The 25,940-nt window shown below is 41.3% G+C and overlaps 1 protein-coding gene across 5 annotated transcripts; it reads right to left on the bottom strand.

The window, feature by feature from the left end:
• Positions 1–258: 258 nt before the first annotated feature.
• On the bottom strand, positions 259–25,682 carry LOC137372176 (BTB/POZ domain-containing protein KCTD18-like). Of its 5 annotated transcripts, none has more exons than XM_068035725.1 (7): positions 25,598–25,682; positions 24,732–24,927; positions 16,006–16,217; positions 13,249–13,442; positions 10,719–10,813; positions 8,742–8,844; positions 259–3,052 (listed from the first exon to the last, which is right to left on the bottom strand). In XM_068035725.1, exons 1-7 carry the CDS (start codon positions 25,679–25,681, stop codon positions 2,485–2,487), a joined length of 1,452 nt encoding a protein of 483 aa, XP_067891826.1. In that variant the 5' UTR covers position 25,682; the 3' UTR covers positions 259–2,484. The 5 variants fall into 5 exon arrangements, with proteins under 5 accessions (XP_067891826.1, XP_067891829.1, XP_067891828.1 ...); XM_068035728.1 differs by lacking the exon at positions 25,598–25,682 and adding an exon at positions 25,413–25,587; XM_068035727.1 differs by lacking the exon at positions 25,598–25,682 and adding an exon at positions 25,427–25,587.
• Positions 25,683–25,940: the final 258 nt, after the last annotated feature.

Genomic DNA, 25,940 nt, shown 5'->3' with positions numbered 1-25,940 from the left:
CAACTATGCATAAGTGAGTTAGTTTTGTTTGCATTGCTGATGTCCCCAGATTGCTAGTTATAGCTATTGGGAAGAAGCTACTAAAGTTTAGAATGAAGTAAGAGCATCAGAGAAGTGCACCACACAGCATTAAGTGTATTTCCTTAAGCATGAATTATTCTATCTATACCACTAGGCTGAATACACCCTTATGACAACACCGATAATTGGAATTCGGATCATACAAACCGAGAAGTAGCAAAACCATAGAACTTCAAACACAAGCAAAATCATATTTTATTTTCCAGTAAAACAAACAGTTGACTTTTTAGGTATGAAGGATACAAATTTTAAATATAAAACTGGAGCCAATAAAAGTTTTACATTAAAAACCTACACATCTGTCACCAAAGGTAAAGCTTGCTCCAGATAAACACATGCCTGAATCAAGCACAAAACTCCAGTGCATTGAATCACTTCTCACTCACTCCATTATAAGTAGGGCAAGTGATCTGCCACATATGGCTTGCCACACTGAAAGTGTCAGTTTCTGAGCAATAACAAATCACTTGTCCTAATCATACAACTTTTCTGTTCCAGGTATAACCCCTAAATGTGGGGCCTTGATCCCAAAATAAAATGTTTTCAGTTCATGTTATTGTTGACTACTGCCAGTACATACGATTTATGCATTTAATTCAGCCAACAAAATCAACTTATGAGTAGAAACAGATTTATGGTTGAAACCTGAATAGGCAACAGCAAATTCTGGAGTGAATGGAATCCTCTCCAGACTATCAATCCCACCACACCATATGTGGGAATACACTGAAATTTACACCTGACCTGAGCAGCAGTGTGAAACCTCAACAAACCAAATACAAAAAGAAATTGAACAAAATAGCTGTTTTTGTTCTTTGTTTGACGGTAGGTAATCAACGTTTTCCTTTCAGATCTGAAAAAAAGCCCTAATTTGTTTTGCTCTAACTTAATCCCATTGTCCTTATCATCGTAAAAATAAAAAAGGTCCATTCCAAAATCTGCCTTTCACCAGCATATTTTTCCCCAAATGGGAAGACAGACAGACCACCTAATCCAAGGTTACAGCCAACTACACACTTGAACAGGAAACTTCAAGCCAGGGTACTGGTTGTACAAGAAACACTCTTATTCCCATACTGCACCACACTAGATGGCATGGCCAAGATTAGCAACTCAGTTTGGGAATGGAGGGGTTTGGAGGGCGCAGCAAGTAAAATCAAAGGGAAGAATTCCACTTCCTTATCCCTTAAAATTGACCAAACAAACAAATAAACTTAAAACTTCATTCTCTATAGTTTGTCCCATGTGTTGGCCATAGTTCTCTCCCACACACAAAAACCTCATGTAAAACATTGTACAAGTGATGGCAAAATGCTTCCACTAGACCAGAATTTGAAGGGGGGAGGGCTGTGTGAAGATGCAGTTTGTCAATCAGTCTTTTCCTCTATCCCCCAGTACAATAATGCACAGTCCATGACTACTATTTGATCAAATCCACTGTTGTTCTGAAGTTCATTTCATTGCTGGTGTCTCCATTGCGTGGAACAGCAGCACCCTTTCACTTTACAACTCACAGTTCAATGTTGTTGCCCAATTCAACTGCATGTTCCACAATAAGGCTACAGTCCATCAGACAAGACAGTTGTCTTTTTTACGACCTGCATGGGGGCTCTGTAACTAAACTTTTAGCTGCAAGTGTTCAGGAGCAAAGATTGTCTATCTAATATTCTATTGTAAGCTTTGAGGATGTCAACTTTAAGAAATGCTCTACTAGCTCCAAGTAGGTTGCACAAGAACCAACTTATAGTGGAAAATTTGGTAGATGTGTGCTATTAAAGTACCACATTTGCATTTAAATTCAGTTGTAACACAAGTTACTAAACGAGTTGAGATTCAATTAATAGGCTTTTGAAAAAAAAATTTCTTCCCTCCTTATGCTCTTGAAGCTGTTTACTCCACAGACAGTGGTCGTTCTCTGGTATCTTGCTCAAGTGGTCATTAATTTTGAGCCCTGGGTGAGAACTAGCAGGCGACATGAGTACAGATGTGGGAGATAGAGGAAGCATAGCCAAGGCTAGTCCTGGTGTCCACACACACGCAGTTCCAGCATGATTGACAGATAATGATGAGGTGCAAGAGGCTTGGCAAAAGTTCCCTTCCTTACTCCAGAGATGCTCAATACAAATGTAGCACACCTGCAACCACCCAAACAAGAGGCCAACTAAGCACAGAAGAAAGATCAAAACTGGGACCTCCTTGGTCAATGTGATGTACTGGAGAAACCCAAATGAGCTACCAGTGAAAGGACAAATTTTCCATTTTTACCTAAGCAACTCTATTGGAATCCTGATCTAAGGATACCATTTCTTGGGACATTATGCTATGCATCAATAGGTTTCAAATACTCAGTCCTACCAAACCACTTCAACAGTCCCATCCCCTCCCCTGAAAACCACTGGCCATTTAACCATTCTCATCCTTTTTTCTACCATTTCCACATATTTCCTCTAGATGGTCTACCATTAAATTCACAGTACTGGAGGTGTGAGACTTTTCTGAAGTACTTGGCTGTACATCTGAATTGATTGTATGCATGTCTCTTTCACTCTTAGTAGGATCTGCTGGCATTACAACTGTTGCAGAAGGTGGCTTCCTTTTCAATTTGATCACTCGATTCACGATTACTTTCTTTTCTGGAAGCTTGACTGCTGCTGTGCAACAAGACTTCGTGGCATTCTGGGACCTGACAGGTTGAGAAGTTTGGGGACTTGATCCAGAATTAGACCCTGTGGCACTGGAAGATGCTGTCCTGTGGTTTACAAACTCCCCAGTGCTTACTCTCTTTACAGCTGTGGCTTTGAGATGAACCAAGGTGTTTGGCACCATTTTTGAAGCATCGCTTGGTGTTGACAGTTTGACCAATCCAGAGTTCTTCACTTTAATACGGGTGCTGGTGGATGGGCCTGAGAACTCTACGGGTTTCAGGTTCTTTTTGGGAGTTTCCATTTCTGCTTCATTGATATCAATGTGTCTGGAACATACAAAAAAAACTTAATGTAAAGGTTAAACAGAAGAGAAAAACTAGTAGCAATTCTGATCCATTAGTAACTGAGTGAATCCATAAAAAGGGTCTGCACAGAGTGTGAAGTAGCGAGTTTGATAAGTGCTGGCATGTTAAGGGTTAAACTCTCTAGTCTAGTTTTTGTTTACATTTAGCAATTAACTAAAATTACTGTTTAAGTTAGAAGGCAAGTTAAATTTAAACTGGCAAAAAACAAGCTCTGAGAGTAGCCATAGCTAGCTTAAACTGGTTTCTGAACACTAGCAAAGCTGATTCATCATTTTTTCAAAGAGAATAAATTCATGAGTCTCTCAGAATGCTGCTTGTCTGCACAGAGTGTGAAGAAGGAAGTTTGGTAAGTGAGGGAGGGAAACTATAAATTAAAGTCAATTTAATTAAATAGAGAGAGAGCGTGCAAGTGGGACCAGCAGGTACTTCAAAAGAGTGGTGGTGGGAAGCAGAGAGAGAGAGACCAGTGAGCAGTTTAAAAGAGCTAGCCAATCTAGGTCACCAGAGCAGACCAACCTCGTTCTGAGGAGAAAAAAAAATTAAAGTGCGACATCACAGGAAAACAGATAGTTGATTGGTTAGTGAGGTTTTTTTTAACGTTTATCTTTCAAAACACAGGTAGGTTTACGAATTGTAAGGTTTTATTTACCAATACTAGTAAAGCTGAATAGATTGGCTGGTGAATATTTCCTATTAATTAGTTATGCCAATAGTTAATTAAAACACAAACAGGATGCCAGGGCAGGTGATGTATTGCAGCTGCAGTATGTGGGAGCTGGTGGATGCCAGCATGATCCATGGTAAACATGTCTGCAGTAAGTGTCTGCAGCTTTAAGAGCTTTGGTTCAGAGTCAGTGAGCTGGAGGTTGAGCAACAGACACTGCGATGCATCGGGGGGGGAAAGTTACCTGGACACTTGGTTACAGGAGGCAGTTGTACCCCATAGGATAGGGTCTTCTGATTTGGTCAGTGGTCAGGGACAGATGTGACTACGAGTAAGGCAGGTAAGGGAATGAGAAGGCAGAAGTGGAGCAGGCTCAACCCTTGCAATTGTCCAACAGGTTTGAGTTTTTTTCAGCTTGTATGGATGAGAGTGAGGGCTGCAGGGTGAATGAGCAAACTGACTATGGCACCATGGTACAGGAAGTCATTCAAGCGGTGTAGGGGGGGGGGGGGAATAAATAGAAATGTAGTGCTAGTAGGGGACAGTATAGTCAGGGGGATAGACATTTTCTATGTTTCTATGACACCGTTCTCTCCAGCCAAGAGCGAGAGTCCAGAATGCTGTGTTGCCTGCCTGGTGCCAGGGTTTGGGACATCTGCTCAGGGTTGGGGAGGAACTTACAGTGGGAGAGGGAGGATCCACTTGTCGTGGTCCACGTGGGTACCGATGACATAAATAGGACTAGGAAAGAGGTTCTGCATAGGGAGTACGAGCAGCTAGGGGCTAAATTAAAAACCAGAACCTCAAAGGTAATAATGTGTAGGTTATTACCTCAGCCACAAGCAAACTGGCATACGGTAACTGAAATTAGACAGTTAAATGCATGACTCAAAGATTGGTGTGGGAGAAATGGGTTTGATTCATAGGGCATTGGCACCATACTGGGGAAAGTGAGAGCTGTACCGTTGGAATGGTATACCCCTGAACCATGCTGGGACCAGTATTCTGGTGAGTCATATATCTAGGGCAGTAGAGAGCGCTTTAAACTAAATAGTGGGAGCGAGGGAAGATGTGATAATTTAAAGAGAGAGGAGAAGGCAAGATAGCAATAAGGATAATGATAATCAGGGTGTGACAGGAAGGGCCAGTGCATACAAATTCAAGAGTGAGCCAGCAGATAAGACTAGAAGCTGTGAGCTAACAGAGTGGGGGGAAAGGTTCGGGAGAAGTGAAATTTAGAAATCCAAAGAGGGGGGCCAAGGCATCAGAACAGTATTGCGTTGTGGGGAAAGACAATCAGAATGGGACAGGAAGGGACAGAGTTTAACATAAATTGTATATCAGCAAATAAGATCACTGCAGGGAATAGAAGCAAAAAAATTAAATTAAAGGTTCTATATCTGAATGCGCGAAGTATCTGCAATATGATAGATGATCTAGTGTCACAAATAGAGGTACATGATTTAGATCTATTCGCCATCATAGAGATATGGTTACGTGGTGATCAAGGTTGAGAAATAAATATTCCAGGGTACACAGTATTTCAGAAAGACAGAATAGCAAAGGAGGAGGTGTAGCACTGATGGTAAAGGATGACATAAGGGCATTAGTGAGGAAGGATCTGGCCTCAGAAAATCATGAAGTAGAATCAGTATGGGTGGAAATTAGGAATAACAAGAATCAGAAAACACTGGTGAGAGTAGTTTATAGGGCCCCTAACAGTAGTTATACTGTTGGACAGAGCATTAAGCAAGAGATTATAGGAGCTCGTAACAAAGGCAATGTAATAATTGTGGGGGCCTTTAATCTTCATATAGACTGGGAAAATGAAATTGGCAGGAGTGGTCTAGATGATGAGTTTGTAGAATGTTTAAGGGACAGTTTCTTGGAGCAATACGTTGTGGAGCCAACTAAGGATAAAGCTATCTTAGATCTAGTATTGTGTAACGAAGCAGGGTTAATAAGCATCCTAGGGTTCTAAAAGAGATAACTGCAGATATAGTGGATGCGCTAGCTATGAGTTTCCAAAATTCCTTAGATTCCGGAACAGTCCCATCAGATTGGAAGTTGGCAAATGTTACACTGCTTTTCAAGAAAGGAGGGAGAGAAAACAGGGAAGTACAGGCCAGTTAGCCTATCAGCCATTGGGAAATGCTGGAATCTATTATTAAGGAAGTCTTAACACTGCACTTAGAAAAGTACAGTATGATTAGAACAAGTCAACATGGTTTTACTAAAGGGACATCCTGTTTGACAAATTTATTTGAGTTTTTTGAGGCTGAAACTGGTAGGGATAAAGGGAGCCAGTAGATGTAGTATACCTGGATTTCCAAAAAGCATTCAATAGATGCCACATAAAAGGTTAACTGGCAAGATAAGGGCTCATGGAGTTGGGGGGTAATATATTAGCATGGATAGAGAATTGGTTAACAGACAGGAAGCAGAGAGTGGGCATAATTGGGGCATGTTCAAGTTGGCAGGCAGTGAAAAGTGGGGTACCACAAAGATCAGTGCTGGGGCCTCAGCTATTTACAATCTATATTAATGACTTTGATGAAGAGACAGAGAGTAATGTATCTAAATTTGCTGATGATACAAAGGTAGGTGGGAAGGTAAACTGTGGGGAGGCCACAGAGAGGCTGCCAAGAGATATAGACAGGTTAAGTGAGTGGGCAACAAGATGGCAGATGGAGTATAATGTAGGGAAGTGTGAAGTTATGCACTTTAGTCATGAGAACACAAAAGCAGAATATTTTTTAAAAGGTCTGAAAGTTGTAAGCGTCGATGTTCAGAGACTTGGGTGTGCTTGTACAAGGAACGCAGAAAGTTAACATACAGGTACAGCAAGCAATTAGGAAGGCAAACAGCATGTTGCCCTTTATTGCAAGGGAATTAAAGTAAAGGAATAAGGAAGTATTGCTACAATTGTACAGGGTTTTGGTGAGACCACACCTCTAATAGTGTGTGCAGTTTTGGTCTCCACATTTAAGAAAAGATACACTTGCATTGGAGAATGCAAAGGATATACTTGCAGCAAAGGTTCACTAGATTGGTCCCTGGGATGACGGGGTTGTCCTATGATGAGAAACACGGGGTCACAGTCTCAGGATAAGGGGCTGATCATTTAGGGCTGAGATGAGGAGAAACTACTTCACTCAAAGGGCTGTGAATCTTTGGAATTCTCTATCTCAGAGGGTTGTGGATCCTCTTTCGTTGAATACATTTAAGGCTGGGATAGTCAGAGCTTTGGTCTCTCGGAATCAAGGGGTATGGCGAGCGGGCGGGAAAGTAGAGTTGAATTCTAAGGCAGCCATGATCATTTTGAATGGCAGAGCAGGCTCGATGGGCCATATGGTCTACTCCTGCTCCTATTGCTTGTGTTCTTGTGTGGAAGTTAATCCTTTGAATACTGATGTTCTTTTCATTATTTTTCAATTATACATTTGGCAATCTAATTGCTACAAATAGTAAACTGTGAATCTGTAATAGTAAATTCTACAAAACAGAGAATATCCCTCATTTAGACCATTCATGGAATGAAGAGCGACTGTGATTTCCATGTTAGATGAGAAGGCTGCCCATTTCCTGCAGTTATTTATTTAGCAAATGCAAATCCCTGGAGCCATTTGCTGAGTTTAAGGTGATTAGTCCACCACTTAGTCTGTAGAGAGGACACTCCTCGGTAATGTGCAGCATTGTTTGTGTCTCTCCACAAATGCGTAAGGGGTTTGTACTGAGGCCCCAGCGGTGAAGGTTGGCTGCACAGGGGCCCTGGCTTATCCTGAACCCGTTTAGCAAGGACCACTCTCGCCGTGGTAGTTCAAAGCCTGTCATTCGACAAATGGGTTTGTCACAAGGAACTTATTAGTGACTTCCCCTGTTTTCCATTCCTTGATCCAAAGGATGTCTGCTGGTGGATCTTGCTCAGGAAGGTGGCACCATATGGGGCACCGAGATGGAAGGCGGGCAGTAGATGGATTGAACATGTCATTATGGAGTGGTAAGTGAGGCGTAGCACAGATGGTTTCAACCAGCTTCTGGGTTTTTGTCAGTCGGCGGATGTGTGAGGGAGTGATGTTTGTGACGACAGGAAGCCAGGGGAGGGGTGTTGAACGGAGGGTTCCAGTTATGATGCGCATTGTTGCATTCAATTGAGTATCAACAAGATGTGTGAGAGATTTCCTGCAATGAGTTTGTGCCATAGAATCAGTGATGAAATTAATCCTGTTCTTAGCAAGTCCATCACCAGAGAATTACAGCATCAGCCTCTGGTTTGGGACAATTGCCCTACCACAAGCAGTGGCAAAACTCTATGTTGTGTCCATAAATTCCCATGTAGCTAGTCGCTAATTTATACCCCATGGTAATGGAACAAAGCAAGGTCAAAGCGACCCCCTGCAGGAGGGAGGAAAAAAAACTGTAGGGTGAGTCACACACAGCAGGCATGCCTTTGTGGCCTGCTCGGAGCAGCAGTGATATGAGTTGGAAGCTGGACATACTCCCAGCTGGGCAACAACTGGCGAAGGGAAAAATAAATGTTTAAAGAAATACATAGATTTATCCTAAGTGAACATCATGTATTTAGAGAACGACAAAGGCATAACACAGCAATTTATTGTCAGGTAATTTTTTTTCTGAAGGGGATCTCTCCTCACGGATATTTCTAACGGTTAAACTTAGAATCACTCTGATTAATTAAACAGAAGCCAGTCTTTCCATATGAGTGGTTTTCAAACTTTCCTGTTCAGGAGAAGCCTTCAGCATACACCAGTACTCCTAAGACCCTCTACTAAATTCTGAAAGACAGCATCAGCTACCATAGCAACAGTTCCATCATTGTGAAAAAGCAGTTTTATTAGTTAGATCCTCCAACTGACTCCCCGGTGTCCAAGGACCCCAGTTTGAAAATCTAAATTCTATTCGGCATAAACTGAGCCACGCAGGAATTTTTAAGAGCCACAACACATGATGAAGCAAAACACCTACCGCTTCTGAATTGGCACAACCTTCTCTTGGCTGCCTTGCAGAGGTCGGCCTTCAAGAGTCCAACATTCTATCAACTCCTGAGGCACTCTCCAATAACTGACACCTGCAGGTAAAATAAGGCACTGTATCTGCTTGCTGCAGAAGATATAGATACAAAGATGAAGATCTATCACCAAGGCACAAATTACTTATGCTCAAATGCAAGGAATACGATACAGACTACTTTCAATGTGTATTTTGTTAATGCAGGATTCAAAATTATAAGAATTAAGTAGAATTTTTAGTATATGTGCAAACTATATCGCTGTACAGATTGAGTGGTCTCACTACAAACTGTTCCTTATAACAGTGTCATCTGATTTTAATTCCACTACCTTTGTGAAGTATGAAAAGTGAAAAAGATGGAAAAAATGAAAAGGATAAGTGATCTGACATAGTGTTAGGATAAGAGCACTTTCATTCCATACACTTATCTCCCCCACTTTGATTCAAGCTTGAGAGTTCAGGATCAAAAGTTCAATCCATTTCTAAAAATCACCCTTTGTGTGAATTTTGAATAACAAAGCCACCTACAGAAATCTTAGTCATTTTTTAAAGTGTATTATGGTCTGAAAGAGAGAGAAATACAATATCACAGCTGCACTCTGATGAGAGCTGGCTTGTTTTCTACTTGTGTGATCGATGCTTGTTCTTGGCAAATGATCATTAATGCACCACGTCCGTCTCATGTAAAACAGGACAATTCTTCGTATCAGCTGAAATACTCTATATCCCAGTTCAGGCCTCTCACAGTGTGTCACAATGAGAAAAACGAATGCTTTGTGTTACAGCCTACAACTCTTTTTTTTTTCTCAAAACAGTAAACTTCAAGCAATCATATTATAATGTGCTTTTGATTGAACTGGGTACTTTTTACATGAGTTAATCCACTTTGAAGTTTAGGGAGGGCATGAATTTCTGATGCTGAACAATGCAGTTATCCTGCACAAAAAAGACTCTCAGATAAAACACCTGATGCTCCGTCAATTCAGACTTTTAAAAACAGGATGAATAACTGGGAGAAGTGAGACTGCAGGCAGGAAAGATAAATTCAGATAGAATTGTGTATGAAGCATTGGCCAAGAATTTAGCGCTAGTCGGACAGGAGCTGTCCACCGACCGAAAAGTCGGTGGCGTTCCCACCTCCCCCGGGCCCGGGGATCCAGTCCAGATTTTACGGTCCCCTTAACTGGTCTTAGGCAGGACTTCCACCTCACTGAGGCAGTAAGTCCCGCCTAATGGAGCTGCCGGCCAATCAACGGGCTGGCAGCTCTTAGTCCCAGCAGGAGCGGTGGCTGCTGCTGGGACTGCAACCCAGCTTCGTGATCAAGATGACGGAGTGGTTGGCAAAAAGTTAAGTTTGTAGATCCTCACTGGGGGTGATCGGTCGGGACCCGGTGATGCAAGGGTGGTCAATTAGGGGGACGGAGAGTGTGGCTGGGCAGAAGGCCGCCTACTTTTTACAGGCGGCTTTTCTCCGGCCTGGGACGCCCACCAGCCAACGGTAAAATCCTTGTGGCGGCAGGCGGAGGCCCTTTAGTGACCGTTAACTGACCACTTAAGGGCCTTGATTGGCCTGGGGCGGGCAGGCCGATTCCCACCGCTGCCGTCCTACATTAAATGGCGGCAGAGGCGGAAGCGGATCTGGAAGGGCCCCCCCGAGCCTCCCACTTCATTTTACGCTCTGCCCCCCCTCCTCCGCCACCATCCCACTCGTTGTGGGGGAAATGTAGAATTCCGCCCGTCGCCTCTTTGTCCAGTGAGTGCTACGTTATAATAAGCATCCAACATAGGAAAAGACATTAAAAGAAACATATCTACTGATGCAACTGGCTGGTGACATTAGTGATAACCCAAAACACAGCCCACATATATCTGAGCTTTACAGCTCACCTCCAAAGTTTTAAATGTTTTTATGTTGACATGAAGGTTAAGTACCTCGTCCCTCCCAGGAGTCAAAGGCATCCATCATTTTCTTCAGCTCACCGGCTGAGTAATAGCTCCATATGTATTGTAGATTGTTTCCAGCTTCCCTACAAACAAGGAAAAATACAGAAAATATGGAGCAACATTAATGCAGGAGTACAGTGAGACATTCAATGTGCAATGCATAATAGCCACAACAGTTTATAAACTGCAAAAATGGTTATAGTTTTCTGGTGCATCTATTTATTAGCTTACAGGTATATAGGTTGGTATAAAGGCGATCATCAAGGTGGCAGGTGTTGAACTCCTTATGAACAAGAGAGCTCAGCAGAGTGCAGTTTAAGAAGAGCACCTGAAGCATTGATAGACTGAGGCCAGAGTGGCTGGGGCTGTTTGATAAGCTTGTGGAGGAAGTAACGTATATTGATTGATACAGGACGTAAATAGAACTGTGACATAGAATCATCCATTTACACGTTTCGAGCTGCTTGGGGACCAGATTGGGAAGGTTGCAGTAAAATGAGAGATTTGCTCGTGCAAATGTTTCTCGTTATGCTTCAGTGCTGAATCATGAAGATCCTTCAAAATGGAAAAGATTAAAAGGCCACAAACTGAACTAATAAAATACAAGCTCACTTGTCTCCAAAGCAGCCATATTTATTCATAGTATTCCCTCCATCTTCTAACTAAAAGGATAAAATATATTTTTTCTAAATCCTCAACTTTTTAATCAGTTCTGATTGGCCAATTCAGAGCCACCTGACTCCAGAGGAACTGTGGCAGCTTTTAAAGCAATATGTACAAAGTATTCAAAAATAAATCCTCCCAAGACTTAGCGATCCTCATTTTAATAACCATTTTCTAGTTATCCTTCCCACGAGCAGGTAACAACACTGTGGCTTTGTGGGGTGGGGGGGAGGCAGAGAGTGGGAAGATGGGAAGCCAGAGAGTTGGGGGAGAGGGTGCATGCTGGCGGGGGAAGCGTGAGTGAGCTTGGGTGGGGGGAGCAACAGCGAGTTCGGTGGGGGGGGGGAGGGAGAAAGAATTAGGGGAGAGAGGTGTACAAAAATAGCAAAGGAGGGTTAGAGAAAACGAGCTCACGTTCAAATATACCTAGCGACATGCAAGGTAGAACCACCCAGGCGAAAAAAGGGAATGGACACCACAAATGCGGACAGAAGTTCACGACTCTCGGCATCCCAGGAGGCCAAGATAAGCAACACAGAGGAAGGTGAGACAGCCAACTCAACAATGCCGATTCAATGATTAGTTGTGTTAGCTCCTTGAATCATTGCTGAAGCTGTGCACATAGCCAAAATAAGCTGAACTAAATGGACTTGCTTCTTAAAATTGTTAACTTGTCTGCTACATACTAAGTCTAACAATAAACTAATTTTAATACAAAATCAAAATACTGCGGATGCTTCTGAAATAAAAACAGAAAATGCTGGAAATACTCAGGTTAGGCAGCATCAGTGGAGAGAGAAACAGAGTTAACATTTCAGGTCTGTGACCTGAAACAATAAACTAATCCTGATGATACAAATTATATCAATATTGGATATTGAGCTTAATATCAACATATAATCAGTGAAACCTGGCTAGTATTGAGTTACTGTGCCATGTTACAAAAGCAGTTCAAACCTTAATTGTTAACTCTGCCAGTTAACGTTATCTGGACAGTTTGCATTCTGTAATATTTAATGCTTAAATGCTGCAAATTGTGTTATAAAGTATTTACAAAGAGATGTTGACTTGTGACATCATGGTCTCACTTACTCTTTGATGAATTAAGGAAAAGGGATTAATTCACTCAGCAACTTATAGACGGTTAATAGTGTACTCTAGCCATAGTCCCAAAGGACTATCGGCATCTCTCCCCATTAGAGAGAGACAGTTGATGTATAGCTTGAGGGTCACCATTCCTCAAGCATGGGGTAAGGTGAGGAGGCAGGCCTCAATGAAGTAGCACAGCCAGTATGGGGATTGAACCCACACTGTTGGTGTCTATTCTGCATCACATTCGAGCCGTCTTGTCAACTGAGCTAACTGACCCCCCCATAAACAGTTAATAGTGTAAATCTTTATCAATGAACATACAAAAAATGACAGACTTGACAAGACCTACTGGTCCATCAAGCCTGTCCCATACAATTGTGAGGTCTTCAAATAAAACAAGAAATATTTTGACAAGTTAGCTTAACCTATTAAGGTACATGTTTGCTAATACGAGAAGAATTTTTAACAGGGTGACTAAGGCTTGATGTAATCTGAATCAATTGATTTAAGGTTTAGCGAGCCAAATTTAGGTATTTTGTAGTTCCTAGACACACAGTGGCAGTAAATCCCCAACAGTTCTTTGACAAGGAATCAAAGAGACAGAATTCATCTGCTGCCTTTTGATTAATCTGATAATTTACCAACCCCAATGTTCTTCATGTAAAATAAACACAATATTACAGATCAAACATGACATACACTGCAAATTGGCAGATTTTACATCTTAGATATAGTAAATGATTGCCAGATCACCCACTTTTACCTCTTATAGATACTTCTACTTTTCATCCTGCCTCCCAGCTGTTTTTCAATGGCTCCAATCCCCTCGGTCTTTGATGCAAATACACCTAGGATCTTGCTCTCACAACTGGCACCACAAGTATTGAGATAGTGCAAGATCCACACCATGGGCTTTGTGCAGATTAAACCATAGGAGTCACATATGTCTGTCAATGCCTATATTTAATAAGTGGAACAGTAACAAAAAAACAATTGATTATTTGAAATGATTGATGTAAATGCTTTACATATACTATCTTCACATAAACAGTTATCAGGAGATACGTGTGTAACAGTTCTTAAATTAAGCTACCGTCGGCAATTTTCTTAGTCCCATATGAAATTTCACTATAGTGTCAAGCTAACGCATATGTAAAATTTCAGTTGACTGCGGCTTCTGAGAGCAGCGTATCAGAAGGATTATAAACCTCAATCCAACGATACCACTACAAAATATGGGATGAAGAGACATAACATTTCTATTTATTTTGCTTGAATTATGCCTTTTAATAACACAAGGGTCATATGGATTGGGGTTGTGAGTTTTGTAGATGGTTGGATAGAGTTTCCTTTTTGGGTAAAATCAGGAAATTGCATCCAAAATGCACTTGAAATTGTGCTGGTGAGTCCGAAGTTTCTGCTAAAATTCATTTGCATAAAGACAAACATAAAACCTTCCATGAACCAGTGCTATCGAGGACAGTAATAGAACATAATCATTCCTTATTTTTTCTCTTTCCGCTGAAGAGTATTCCGTGATGTATTTAAGAATGGGCCGGGCTTTTTAGGGTGAATTTAATCTTCAACCAGAACAGAAGATAACATAAATGCAAGTGATTTTGGGCATAACCCACTTAACGTATAAAATGCCCAATCTTTTGCACTGGTTCAGCCACTTTCACTGGAATCTGAAAGTAAAACTATCATAACCAAGCAGAAGCTCTACCCCAGTATCCCATTGTCCTGATTAAAAAAGCACCCAACAAAAAGTAGCATTCTTTATGATAAATAAATGCAGGAGGAACAAAGTTATAATAGTTTGTCTCCACGAGAGTGATTTTATTGATGTTTTTTGGAATTGAAGTGCGAGGAAGCGAACAGGGATCTTAGGAAATGACACCACTTGTAGCCTTTAATAATGTTACTGGTTAAGCCTAGAAGCAGTCATTAATGAACTCCCCTGTTCCTCAATGGGTTGCCTCAATTTTAGGATAAAACATACTAAAGTTAATTAATCTTAAAAACATCCCTCCATGAATTACTCACACAAACAATCTAGTTCCTAATAATGTATGTTGGAATAATTGTGAAAGTAAATCCAATGCACATCATATGGCAGTAACCGCATGCTGTTAAGTGATTTTATTATAAAAAGCCATTCTGAAATGAACAGAAGACTGAGCAGTAGGACAGGATTACACCCAGAGTGATTACTGATATTATGTGCAGCAATAAGTTGTGAGTTCAACGTAGTTAAGGATGCAACATGAATAGTTCATAGTTCTTGTAAACAACAAATTCAAATTCCAGTCTGGGAAACACAAGTCATGAGGGAAAAAAACTACTTTCTGGAGAAGGTAGAAAAGAAATACTCACCACGTTTCTACCTTCTCCGAGGCACTGTTTTCCTCCTAAGTTACATTTTCAGGAGTGCCAGATATCCTCTGATGACACACAAACTATGAGCCTTAATAGTCAAAGTGCCACAATCCTCCATGACAACATGGAAGCATCAAAGCCAAGGCCAGTCAACCTTGCCCAAATCAAATGCCACATGCACCTTCAAGGTATCTGGATAACAAGATTCAAGCTGAACTCTGGCCAGTTTTCCTCTTCCTAAACTAATGCCTTATTCCAGTGCTAGATGAGATCAGCCAATTCAGCAGAAGCTCAAAAATGAAACCTGGATTCTCCTGCTCTGCAGGACTCAGTTACACTGGAAGAAAGAAAGAACCTTTACTTACATACTGCCTTTCACAACCTCAAATTATCCCAAAGTGCATTACAGCCAATAAAGTAATTTTAGAAGTACAATCACTGTCCTGTAGGAAACATGCTGGCCAATTACGCAAACAGCAAGATCTCACATACAACAGTGAGATAATGACCAGGGATAAATAACGGCCAGGACATTGGGATGAACTCCCCTGCTCCTCTTCAAATAGTACCATGGGTTTTTATTTATGTCTGTCTGAGGGGACGGGGCTTCAGTTTAATGTCTCATTCAAAAGATAGCACCTCTCGCAGTGCAGCCCTGAACTATCAACATATATTATGACTGAAGTCTTTGGAGTGGGACTTGAACCCATGTCCTTTAGGCGAGGGTGTTACCACTGAGCCAAAGCTGGCATTCAATGAACTTGCAGTGCTGCTAAGAAAGGTCCAAAATCTAAGGATGTTTCAGGCCAGGGGAAGATACTGCTTGATCTGACATAGTTTAACTTGCTAAATATCAAGCTGATTAAAATTTTACTTTTTTCAAATCACTGTATTCCAAGAATGAAAATAACAATCACAGATGGTTTAGCGAGACTTTTTCATCATCAATCAAAATGATCATAAACAAAGCTTTAACGATCAATTGTCAAAACAGTGCTTAGCCCACTCCTCTCGTATATTTCCCCATTTTCACTAGGCTTCACTTTTTGGAAAAAAATTTCAAGTAGAATTAAAAAACAGGTTAGAAATGTCCGAATTAAAATTGTTGAGCTCCAAAACATTTGAGATGAACATTACAAACCTTTTTGATTTCAATATTAGATCTTGAGCAATGTCTCTCCATCTCACTCGACAAATAGTCAGTCAAACTGTAGGGATAGGGAATGCCAAAGTAATCTGCCTCTTCTTGTAATGCTACACGAGTCCTCGCTTCTTCAGGGATGCAGAGCTCTCCATGCAGATAATCCAAGAGATACTTGAAGAGTTTGCCATCCCGTTCAATAAGGCAAGCCCCTATATTAAAAGATTAGATATTAGATTCTAAACTTCAGCATTACGCATTTCAAATTCAGAGATCAGATGATAGCTCAAGTAGTTTACTTTTCAATGAGTAAGCCTCAAGTTCACCATGGAACCATAAAAAGATTACGGCACAGCAGGAGGCCATTCAGCCCATCATGTCTGCACCAGCCGAAAAAACTGCCGCCCAATCTAATCCCACCTTCCAGCACCTGATACACAGCCTTGCAGGTTACAGCACTTCAGATGCATATCCAGGTACCTTTTAAAAGAGTTGAGGGATTCCGCCTCCACCACCGTTCCTGGCAGTGAATTCCAGACACCCACAACCCTTTGGGTGAAAAACTTTTTCCTCATGTCCCCTCTAATCCTTCTACCAATCACCTTAAATCTGTGCCCCTGGTAACTGACCTCTCCGCTAGTGGAAACAGGTCCTTCCTGTATACTCTATCTAGGCCCTGCATAATTCAGTACACCTCAATTAAGTTACTCCTCAACTGTCAATAATTCACCCCATGACTCAGTCAGGTAAATTGTGTCATACTTCAGTGGCTGTTGCACAGTTATACTATACCACAAGAAAGGTAATCCATCTCAGTTAAGGGAAATCTGGCATTATCCAGCTCTTGCCTCTTAAGCAAGAAGAGGTAACAGGGTATGGTAGCATAATGGTTATGTTACTGGACTAATGAGACTTGAGTTCAAATCCCACTATGGTAGCAGGGGAATTTAAATTCAATTAAATAAATCCGGATAAAAGCTACTTATCAGTAATGGTGACCATGAAGCTACTGAATCGTTGTAAAAACCCATTTGGTTCACTAACGTCCTTTAGGGAAAGAAATCTGCCATCGTGACTCAACCTGGCCTCTATGTGACTTCAGATCCACAGTAATGGGGGATTAATAACAGGGAACAGGGAAATGGCAGATAATTTAAACCAATATTTTGCATCGGTCTTCACGGTGGAGGACACTATAAACATCCCAACAATAGATGAACAAGGTGTAAATGGGAGGGAGGAACTTGTAACAATCTCTATCACGAGGGAAAAGGTGATGGATAAACTGATGGGACTAAAGGCAGACAAGAAAAGAAGTGACTGCAGAGATAGTGGAGGCATTGGTCATAATATATCAAAACTCACTGGATTCCGGTAGGGTACCAGCAGATTGGAAAACCGCTAATGTGACCTCCCTATTCAAGAAAGGAAAGAGAGAGAAAGCAGGAAACTACAGACCAGTTAGCTTATCAGTCATTGGGAAAATGCTTGAGTCAATTATTAAGGAAGAAATAGGTCATTTAGAAAAACATAATGCAATCAAACAGAGTCAACATGGTTTTATGAAAGGGAAATCATGTTTGACAAATTTGTTAGAGTTCTTTGAGGATATAACAAGCAGAGTGGATAAAGGTGAACCAGTAGATGTTGTGCATTTGGATTTTCAGAAGGCGTTTGATAAGGTGCCATATAAAAGGTTATTGCACAAAATAGGAGCTCAGGGTATCGGGGGTAATGTGTTGGCATGGATTGAGGATTGGCTAACACACAGAAGGCAAAGAGTCGGGATAAATGGGTCTTTTTCAGGTTGGAAAGTCGTAACTAGTGGGGTGCCACAAGGATCAGTCCTAGGGCCTCAGCTATTTACTATCTACATTAATGACTTAGAGGAAGGGCCAGAGTGTAATGTATCTAAATTTGCTGACGATACAAAAATAGGTTGGAAGGCATGTTGTGATGAGGACACAAAGAATCTGCAAAGGAGTAGAGATAGGCTAAGTCAGTGGGCAAAACTTTGGCAGATGGTGTTCAATGTGGGAAAGTGTGAGGTAATCCACTTTGGTAGGAAGAATAAAAAGGCTGATTATTTGATTATGATGAGAGATACAGCACTGAAACAGGCCCTTCGGCCCACCGAGTCTGTGCCGAACATCAACCACCCATTTATACTAATCCTACACTAATCCCATATTTCTACCAAACATCCCCACCTGTCCCTATATTTCCCTACCACCTACTTATACTAGTGACAATTTATAATGGCCAATTTACCTATCGACCTGCAAGTCTTTTGGCTTGTGGGAGGAAACCGGAGCACCCGGAGAAAACCCACGCAGACACAGGGAGAACTTGCAAACTCCACACAGGCAGTACCCGGAATCGAACCCGGGTCCCTGGAGCTGTGAGGCTGCGGTGCTAACCACTGCGCCACTGTGCTGCCCTGATTTAGATGGAGAAAGACTACAAAATACTGCAGTACAGAGGGATCTGGGTGTTCTTGTACATGAAACACAAAAGATTAGCATGCAGGTGCAGCAAGTAATTAGGAAGGCAAATGGAATTTTGGCCTTTATTGCTAGGGGGTTAGAGTTTAAAAATAGGGAAGTCCTGTTACAACTGTACAGGGTGTTGGTGCGGCCACACCTGGAGTACTGCGTACAGTTTTGGTCTCCTTATTTAAAGAAGAATATACTAGCATTGGAGGCAGTTCAGAAAAACTTCACTAGGCTGATTCCTGGGATGAAGGAGCTGTCTTATCAAGAACGGCTAAACAGGTTAGGCCTTTATTCACAGGAGTTTAGAAGAATGAAAGGTGATCTTATCGAAACATATAAGATTTAAAGGGGGCTCGACAGGGTAGATGTTGAGAAAATGTTTCTACTAGTGGGGAAATCTCAAACTAGGGGATATAATTACAAAATAAGGGGGCACACATTTAAAACTGAGATGCGAAGGAATTTCTTCTCTCAGAGGGTGGTGAATCTCTGGAATTCTCTGCCTCAGAGAGTTGTGGAGGCTAGGTCACTAAATGTATTTAAGGAGGAGGTATATAGATTTTTGAAATCTCAGGGAGTCGAGGGTTAGGCAGAACAGGCCTGAAAGAGAAGTTGAGGACTGCAACAGATCAGCCACGATCTTATTGAATGGCGGGGCAGGCTTGAGGGGCTGAATGGCCTATTCCTGCTCCTATTTCTTCTGTTCTTATGTACTTAACTGCCCTCTAAAATGGCCTAGTAAGCCACTTAGCTGTATTCAAGGAGGGGGCTCACCACCACCTTCTCAAGGGGAAATAGGGATAGGCAGGAAATGCTGGCCTTACCAGTGGCACATCCTGTAAATGAATTTTTAAAAAGAGCAATGACTCCTGCCGACCATTTAGTCTGCAGCATTACAGTCTCAAAGAGAAGTCAGCAGCTCAGACTGAAAGGAGGGGAAAAAATACATTTGAAAAAAAATGGCAAGCAAATATAAGCAGAATGGCACTCCAGTTATGATTTTTCTAAGCAGGAAATTACATAGCTTAAATGACATTATTTGCTAACATTTTACAGTGATAAGGGAAAAAATACTCAGTGCTACAAAATGATAGACTTCCTTGGTAAAAGCAGCATTTTGAGTATCCCACAAATATAGAACTTCATATAGTTCAATTCAACTTCTTTTGCAATCTATGAGACAGCTGCTTCAAAAACATCCATTAATCTGACAATGTTTTAAACATTATTGCACACCTTAAATGCTTTTATACTTCTCCACCCAGTCGTAGTCACAGAATCATCTACCAATGGCTTCTCTTCCCGCTCTCGCAACATTAACTTTGGCGTCCCTCAAGGATATAGCCTTGGACCCTATTTCTCACCTACATGCTGCCCCTCGGAGACATCACTGGAAAAAGGTTCCGTATGTACGCTGAAGAGACCCAGCTCTACCTCGCCACTCTTCCACTGTCTTTAAATTGACAGACTGCTTGTTCCACTTTCAGTATTGGATGAGCAGAAATTTTGTCCATCTAAATATTGGGAAGATCGAGGCACTGTCTTTGGTCCCTGCTACAAACTCCGCTCCCTAGGCACTGACTCCATCCCTCTCTTTTGGCAACTGTCTGACGGTGAACCAGTCTGTTCGCAACTTTTGTTGTATTTGACCCCGAGATGAACTTTTACTACACATCCTCTCCATCACCAAGAGCACCTACCTCTACCTCCAACATCACCTAATTCAGCTCAGCTGCTGCTGAAACCCCCAAGCATGCCTTTGTTACCTCTAACCTTGACTATTCCAATGCACTCCTGGCCAGCCTCCCATCTTCCATAAACTTATGCTCATCCAGAACTCTGCTGCCCCTATCCTAACTTGCACCATGTCTGTGCTTGTTGACCTACACTGAATCCCAGTTAAGCTATGCCGCGCTTTTAAAATTCTCATCCTGGTTTACAAATCCCTCCACGGCCTCGACCCTCCATATCACTGTATCCTCCTCCAGTCCTACAATCCCGAGATATCTGCATTCTTTCAATTCTGGCCTCTTGCACATTCCTGATTTTAATCACTCTATCATTGGCAGCCGTGCCATCAGCTCTGGAATTTTCTCCATAAACCTCTCTGCTTCTCTTTTATCCTTTAAGATGCGCCTTAAAACTGAATAACAAGTGAGCTAATTTGCCACTTCTTATGTGGTGCTTTTAAGAAATATATTACAGTACTTCAAGATAGAATGGTTTTTCGACCACAATTGTGCCACATCTTCATTTTAATCTTTACCTCAGTAGATATAAATTCATTTTAATCTTTACCCCAGTAGATATAAATCTGCTGCTACGATTAAGAACACCCTTACAATAACCAGTCATCAAAATGTGCAGATGAAGACAAGATCAACTTTTGCACACAGACTGCAGATTCTGTCCTAAAACTATAAGCTAAAAACATTCAAGTTACACTCACAACATGAAATCATCATTAAATGTGAATACCACACAGATCTCCAGTTTCCGTGAGAAAGTAATCATTGTCACTACATCACTTTGCAAGTGTTGCTGTTCAAATTCCCACAGGAGTTCTGACTTTAAAAAGAGGAATACAGTTGCATATATGAGATGCAAAACGGTTTTCCTTTTCTCTTGCATCTGTTCAAGTTGGAACTTGAACAGATACAAGAGAAAAGGAAAACAGTTTTGCATCTCATATATGCAACAGGTTTCCTCTTTTTTAAGTCAGAACTCCTATTCCGATAGAAGTCAAAGTTTAGGAAGTTCAACATTGGACAGAGTCAAACATCATTACTGAAGTGACTAATATTTGTTATTTAAGAATAATGGCGAATATGTTCTTGGTGTTGTGGATGTCTAATCCTGGTAATGCTTAGATTTTAAAATTCTCATCCTTGTTTTCAAATTCCTCCATGGCCTCAGCCATCCCTTTCTCTGTAATCTCCTCCAGTCCCACAGCCCTCCAAGATATATGTACTGCTTTAATTCTGGCCTCTTGAGCATCCCCGATTTTAATCACTCTATCACTGGTGGTCAAACCTTCAGCGGCCAAGGCCCTAAACTCTGAAATTCCCTCCCTACATTTCTCCACTTCTCTCTCATCCTTAAAGCCTACTTCTTTGACCAATCTTTTGGTCACCTGTCCTAATTTCATCTTATGCGGCTCAGCGTCATAATTTGCTTAGTAACGGTCCTGTGAAGCACCTTGTCACGTTACACTACATTGAAGGCACTATATGAATGCAAGCTGTTGTAGTAACTAACTCCCTTTGCTATGTCACTTAATTTTAAATGGAGACTGCTTTTGTATTTTGTTGAGTTTCTTGGTACGGTTTGGATGATTCCATTTGAATCAGCTACTCAGATGGTGCAATGAAGCTTTCTATAAATTGTAGTTATTCCAAGTGCTACATACATAGAAACTAGGAATAGGCTATTCGGCTCCTCGAGCCTGCTACACCCTTCTATAAGATGATGGCTGATCTATTTGTGGACTCAGCTCCACTTTCCTGCCTACCCCCGATACCCTTTGATTCCCTTGATTGTCAGGAATCTGTTTTCCTCTGCCTTAAAATCACTCAATGACCCTGCCGCCACCGCTTTCTGGGGAAGAGAGGTCTGTGGACTCACAACCCTCAGAGAAAAAAAATTCTCCTCATCTCTGTCTTAAATGGGAGACCCCTTATTTTTAAACTGTGCCCCCTACCTTTAGTCTCTCCCCCAAGGGGAAACATCCTTTCAACACCCACCCTGTCAAGTCCCCTCAGGATCTTATACGTTTCAATAAGATCACCTCTCATCCTTCTAAGCTTCAATGAATACAAACCCAACCTGTACAACCTTTCCTCATATGATAACCCTCTCATCCCAGAAATTAGTCGAGTGAACCTTCTCTGAACTGCTTCCAATGCAATTATATCCTTTCTTAAGGAGACCAAAACTGTACACGATACTCCAGATGTGGTTCCAACAATGTCCTGTACAACCATAGCAAAACATCTCTTTTATATTCCATTCCCCTTGCAATAAATGACAACATTGCATTTGCCTTCTTAATCACTTACTGTACCTGCATACTAACTTTTTTTGTGTTTCGTGTATTAGGACACCCAGATCCCGCTGCATCTCAGAGTTCTGCAATCTCTCTCCATTTAAATAAGTTACTTTTCTATTTTTCCAGCCAAAGTGGACAAGTTCACACTTTCCCACATTATATTCCATCTGCCAAATCTTTGGATCCTCACTTAACCTATCTATATCCCTTTGCAGACTCCTTATATCCTCTTCACAACTTACTCTCCTACCTATCTTTGTGTCATCAACAAATTTAGCAACCATACATTCTGTGCTGTTTGTTAATTACCGCACGGAAGTAACGCAAAGAAAGCAATGTACTGCAGTCCTCACCTCAGGAAGGAAGAAATATGGGTAACTCAGATAAGATAAACATGGTCATCCAGCTGCTCATTCAGTAGCCTCTATTTATATCACCAGTTTAAAAAGGTGTAATTTTATTTTATTTTAAAGAACACAGGATGACTTGAAAACACCATGAGGGCAAGTTTCATTTAAATACCATGTTAGAAAACCCTCCAAACCATCCCTCATAAAGGAGATGCAAATGAAAAATTGGGCTTCCTAAAATCCACAAATACTACCCTTTTTATGATTGTTTTACTGTAAACCTTCAGTTACATGATTGAACAGTTGCGAAATTCACAATAATCAAAAGCAGATGCAGACATCGAAATCAATACTGACCATTACAGTATTCACAATATGAAAATAAAATGCAAACTCTTTTAATTCTACTTATATACCTTTAATAAAATAGTTTAAGCCTATTTGCATATCTTGCAATCATGAGCTAACAATTTTCAGTAACTCTTAACTACAAATGTCAAACCTTAAATCTTTTTTTTGGTTCTAACATCTCACTGTCGTAATTGTTTTTCTAGTCAGCAAGCAGTCTGATACGCACAGAAACCCATCTTTCCAAATCTCCTAACAAACAGAGCAGCTGTGAAATCGACAACTGCAGTTTCCTTTGACCCCATATGGAATGCACACCCTCTCACCTCCCCCACAGGACGATACCAGCTTATTCAAATCCAGAGAGACTCGGTCAGCAGGACCAGAAGGGTACTGCTGGAATTTGACCAGCTAAAATTGCACAATCCACCAGATAGGTTGTCTATGACTTTTCCAGCCATAATCACTCTAATCATTAGGATACTGGCCTGCAACATTAACTGGAATTGAGTAGGAAGAGTCCATGTTCAGGTGGCAAGTTCCATTAGTGAATGAATCAGAATAGTCAATCATCAAGAGCAGCCAGAGGTACTGCAGACCTGTATGGTTCTGGATTAACAAGTCTGTCGCATTGAGCTAGCTGGGCTCCAAACTTCCATCATCAAGCAGGTCCATACCACAGTTTGGACACATGACATACTCCACAGAACACCTCTTCCACCATCTGGAGGTGTGGAGCTCTTAGCAGCAGTAACATGCTGGATGTCGATATTGCAAAAGTACTGAACCTTAAATATAACGAGCACTTGTTTTCATACCAAGCCAGTCCAGAGCTTTCACAGCAGCTATACAACAGACACCAGCCTTCAAGCAGGGTGGAAAGATCATCGCAAGGCAACTTATGACTTACTGCTCCAGATGTCCAAGCATATGAAGCTTACTCATCACCAACATCAGTAGTTTCTAAAGCAACCACTGTATACAAACAACCCCACTCTGGAACACTGAGACTATTTGTGCTTCAAGCAGGATCCTATTCCAGAAATTCCTTGTTATTGGGGTTATGAGGAGTCTGATGAAAAGAAAGACTTGCATTTATAAAGCACTTATCACGACCACCAGATATCTCAAAGCAGTTTACAGCCAATGAAGTACTTTCTGAAGTGTAATCACTGTTCCTGCATAAAAGCAACAAAGTAAACATGTTTTTGCATAATCAAGTCGCCCTTACATGTACTTGGTAGTGAAAACAGGGCAATATTCTGGCATATTCACTTAATTCCTTTTTTTATTCTTTCATGGGATGTGGGTGTCGCTGGCATAGTATTACCCATGGCTATTTTCATATACTGAATCAGAGGTTTATCGACATCAACACTTCTTTAATTTTACCCAAAGAAATGAAAACAAGGAAAGGCAGCTACTGGAAATTAGTAAGTGTACCACATGAATTGGTATGATTGACAACTTCATTCTTTTCATTACCTGATTCATCTAGTTTCAAAGGAAATCGTCCACTAAACATAGCACTAAGCATTGAATCTTTAAAACGACAGAGAGAATTTCGTCTGGCTGTATACAAACAACCACCCACATTCAACCTGAGGATCTCGGAAATAGCTTCCCTCTCACAAGACTCCATGGTGTGCAACAAGCAATTACTCCATCGCTGAAATTCTAACTGCAGAAAACAAACACAAAAGTTGTTGTTACTAGGATAACTCAAATATTACTCAGCATTTAAGATTGCTACCCTAAATATTACTAGCCAGAACATACTTCTAGTAATTACAAAAACAGTAACTGGTTTAAAGTTGGCAACATCCAACAATATTATTTTGATTATGCTTTTGTGAAGTACCTTGGATGTTTTCTAGAGGATCTACATAAGAGTAAATTGTATTGTACCATTAATGTACAAAACAAATGCCAATCAGACAGATTATATAGAAATCTATGAGAGGCAACACAAAATCCAGAAATCCTGAACAGCTTTGATGACAAGTTGCAATAATTACTGCACACCATTTACAGGGACGAAAGAGTTTTAGACTTAAGATTGGGATCCTCACTCTTCTTATCCTTATGGAGCATAGACTTAAGAATAAACAGAGTTGCTAATAAGACAGAAAGTTTGCTTCCTGTAACAAAGCCACTTTGAGCTACATGTTGATCAGCACTTATCAAATCCCCGGTATTTTCAGTGAGTTTCCGATTATCTTCATTCTCTCAGGGAGGGCGCTCCTTACAGTCACTCTCTTGAATTCACTCCCGTTAATCTACATTTCAGCAGCCTCACTGAAATTCAGACCCTGGCTCACTCTCACTGGCATCAACCCATTTCCACTTACCCTCTTCCCAGCCAGTCGCACACTGATGACACGAACACAACCCAACGCAGCCGCTGTGCCTCCATCTGCTGACCGATTCCTCATGAGCCTGGGCCTCCGGCTGCCATGGCCCCTGGCGGCCGGAGTAGAACAGACCGTCCCGCTACCGCGACGCTTTGGGGAATGGATTACAGGGAGACCTTCGGCTGCCATGACCCCTGGCGGCCGGAGTAGGAAACTTCTCCTGTGTCTTGCAGTGTCCTCCACTGGCTCCAGAGCCTCTCAGCTATCCAAGGCCCCAAACACTGTTTTCGGGTGAAGCAGCGATTTACTTGTACTTCTTTCAATTAAGTATTTGCTGCTC

Source organism: Heterodontus francisci, chromosome 7 (assembly GCF_036365525.1).
Source record: "Heterodontus francisci isolate sHetFra1 chromosome 7, sHetFra1.hap1, whole genome shotgun sequence".
Lineage (NCBI taxonomy): Eukaryota > Metazoa > Chordata > Chondrichthyes > Heterodontiformes > Heterodontidae > Heterodontus > Heterodontus francisci.
The sequence above is the reverse complement of the archived record's forward strand: the minus strand, read 5'-3'. Positions and strand labels throughout refer to the sequence as shown.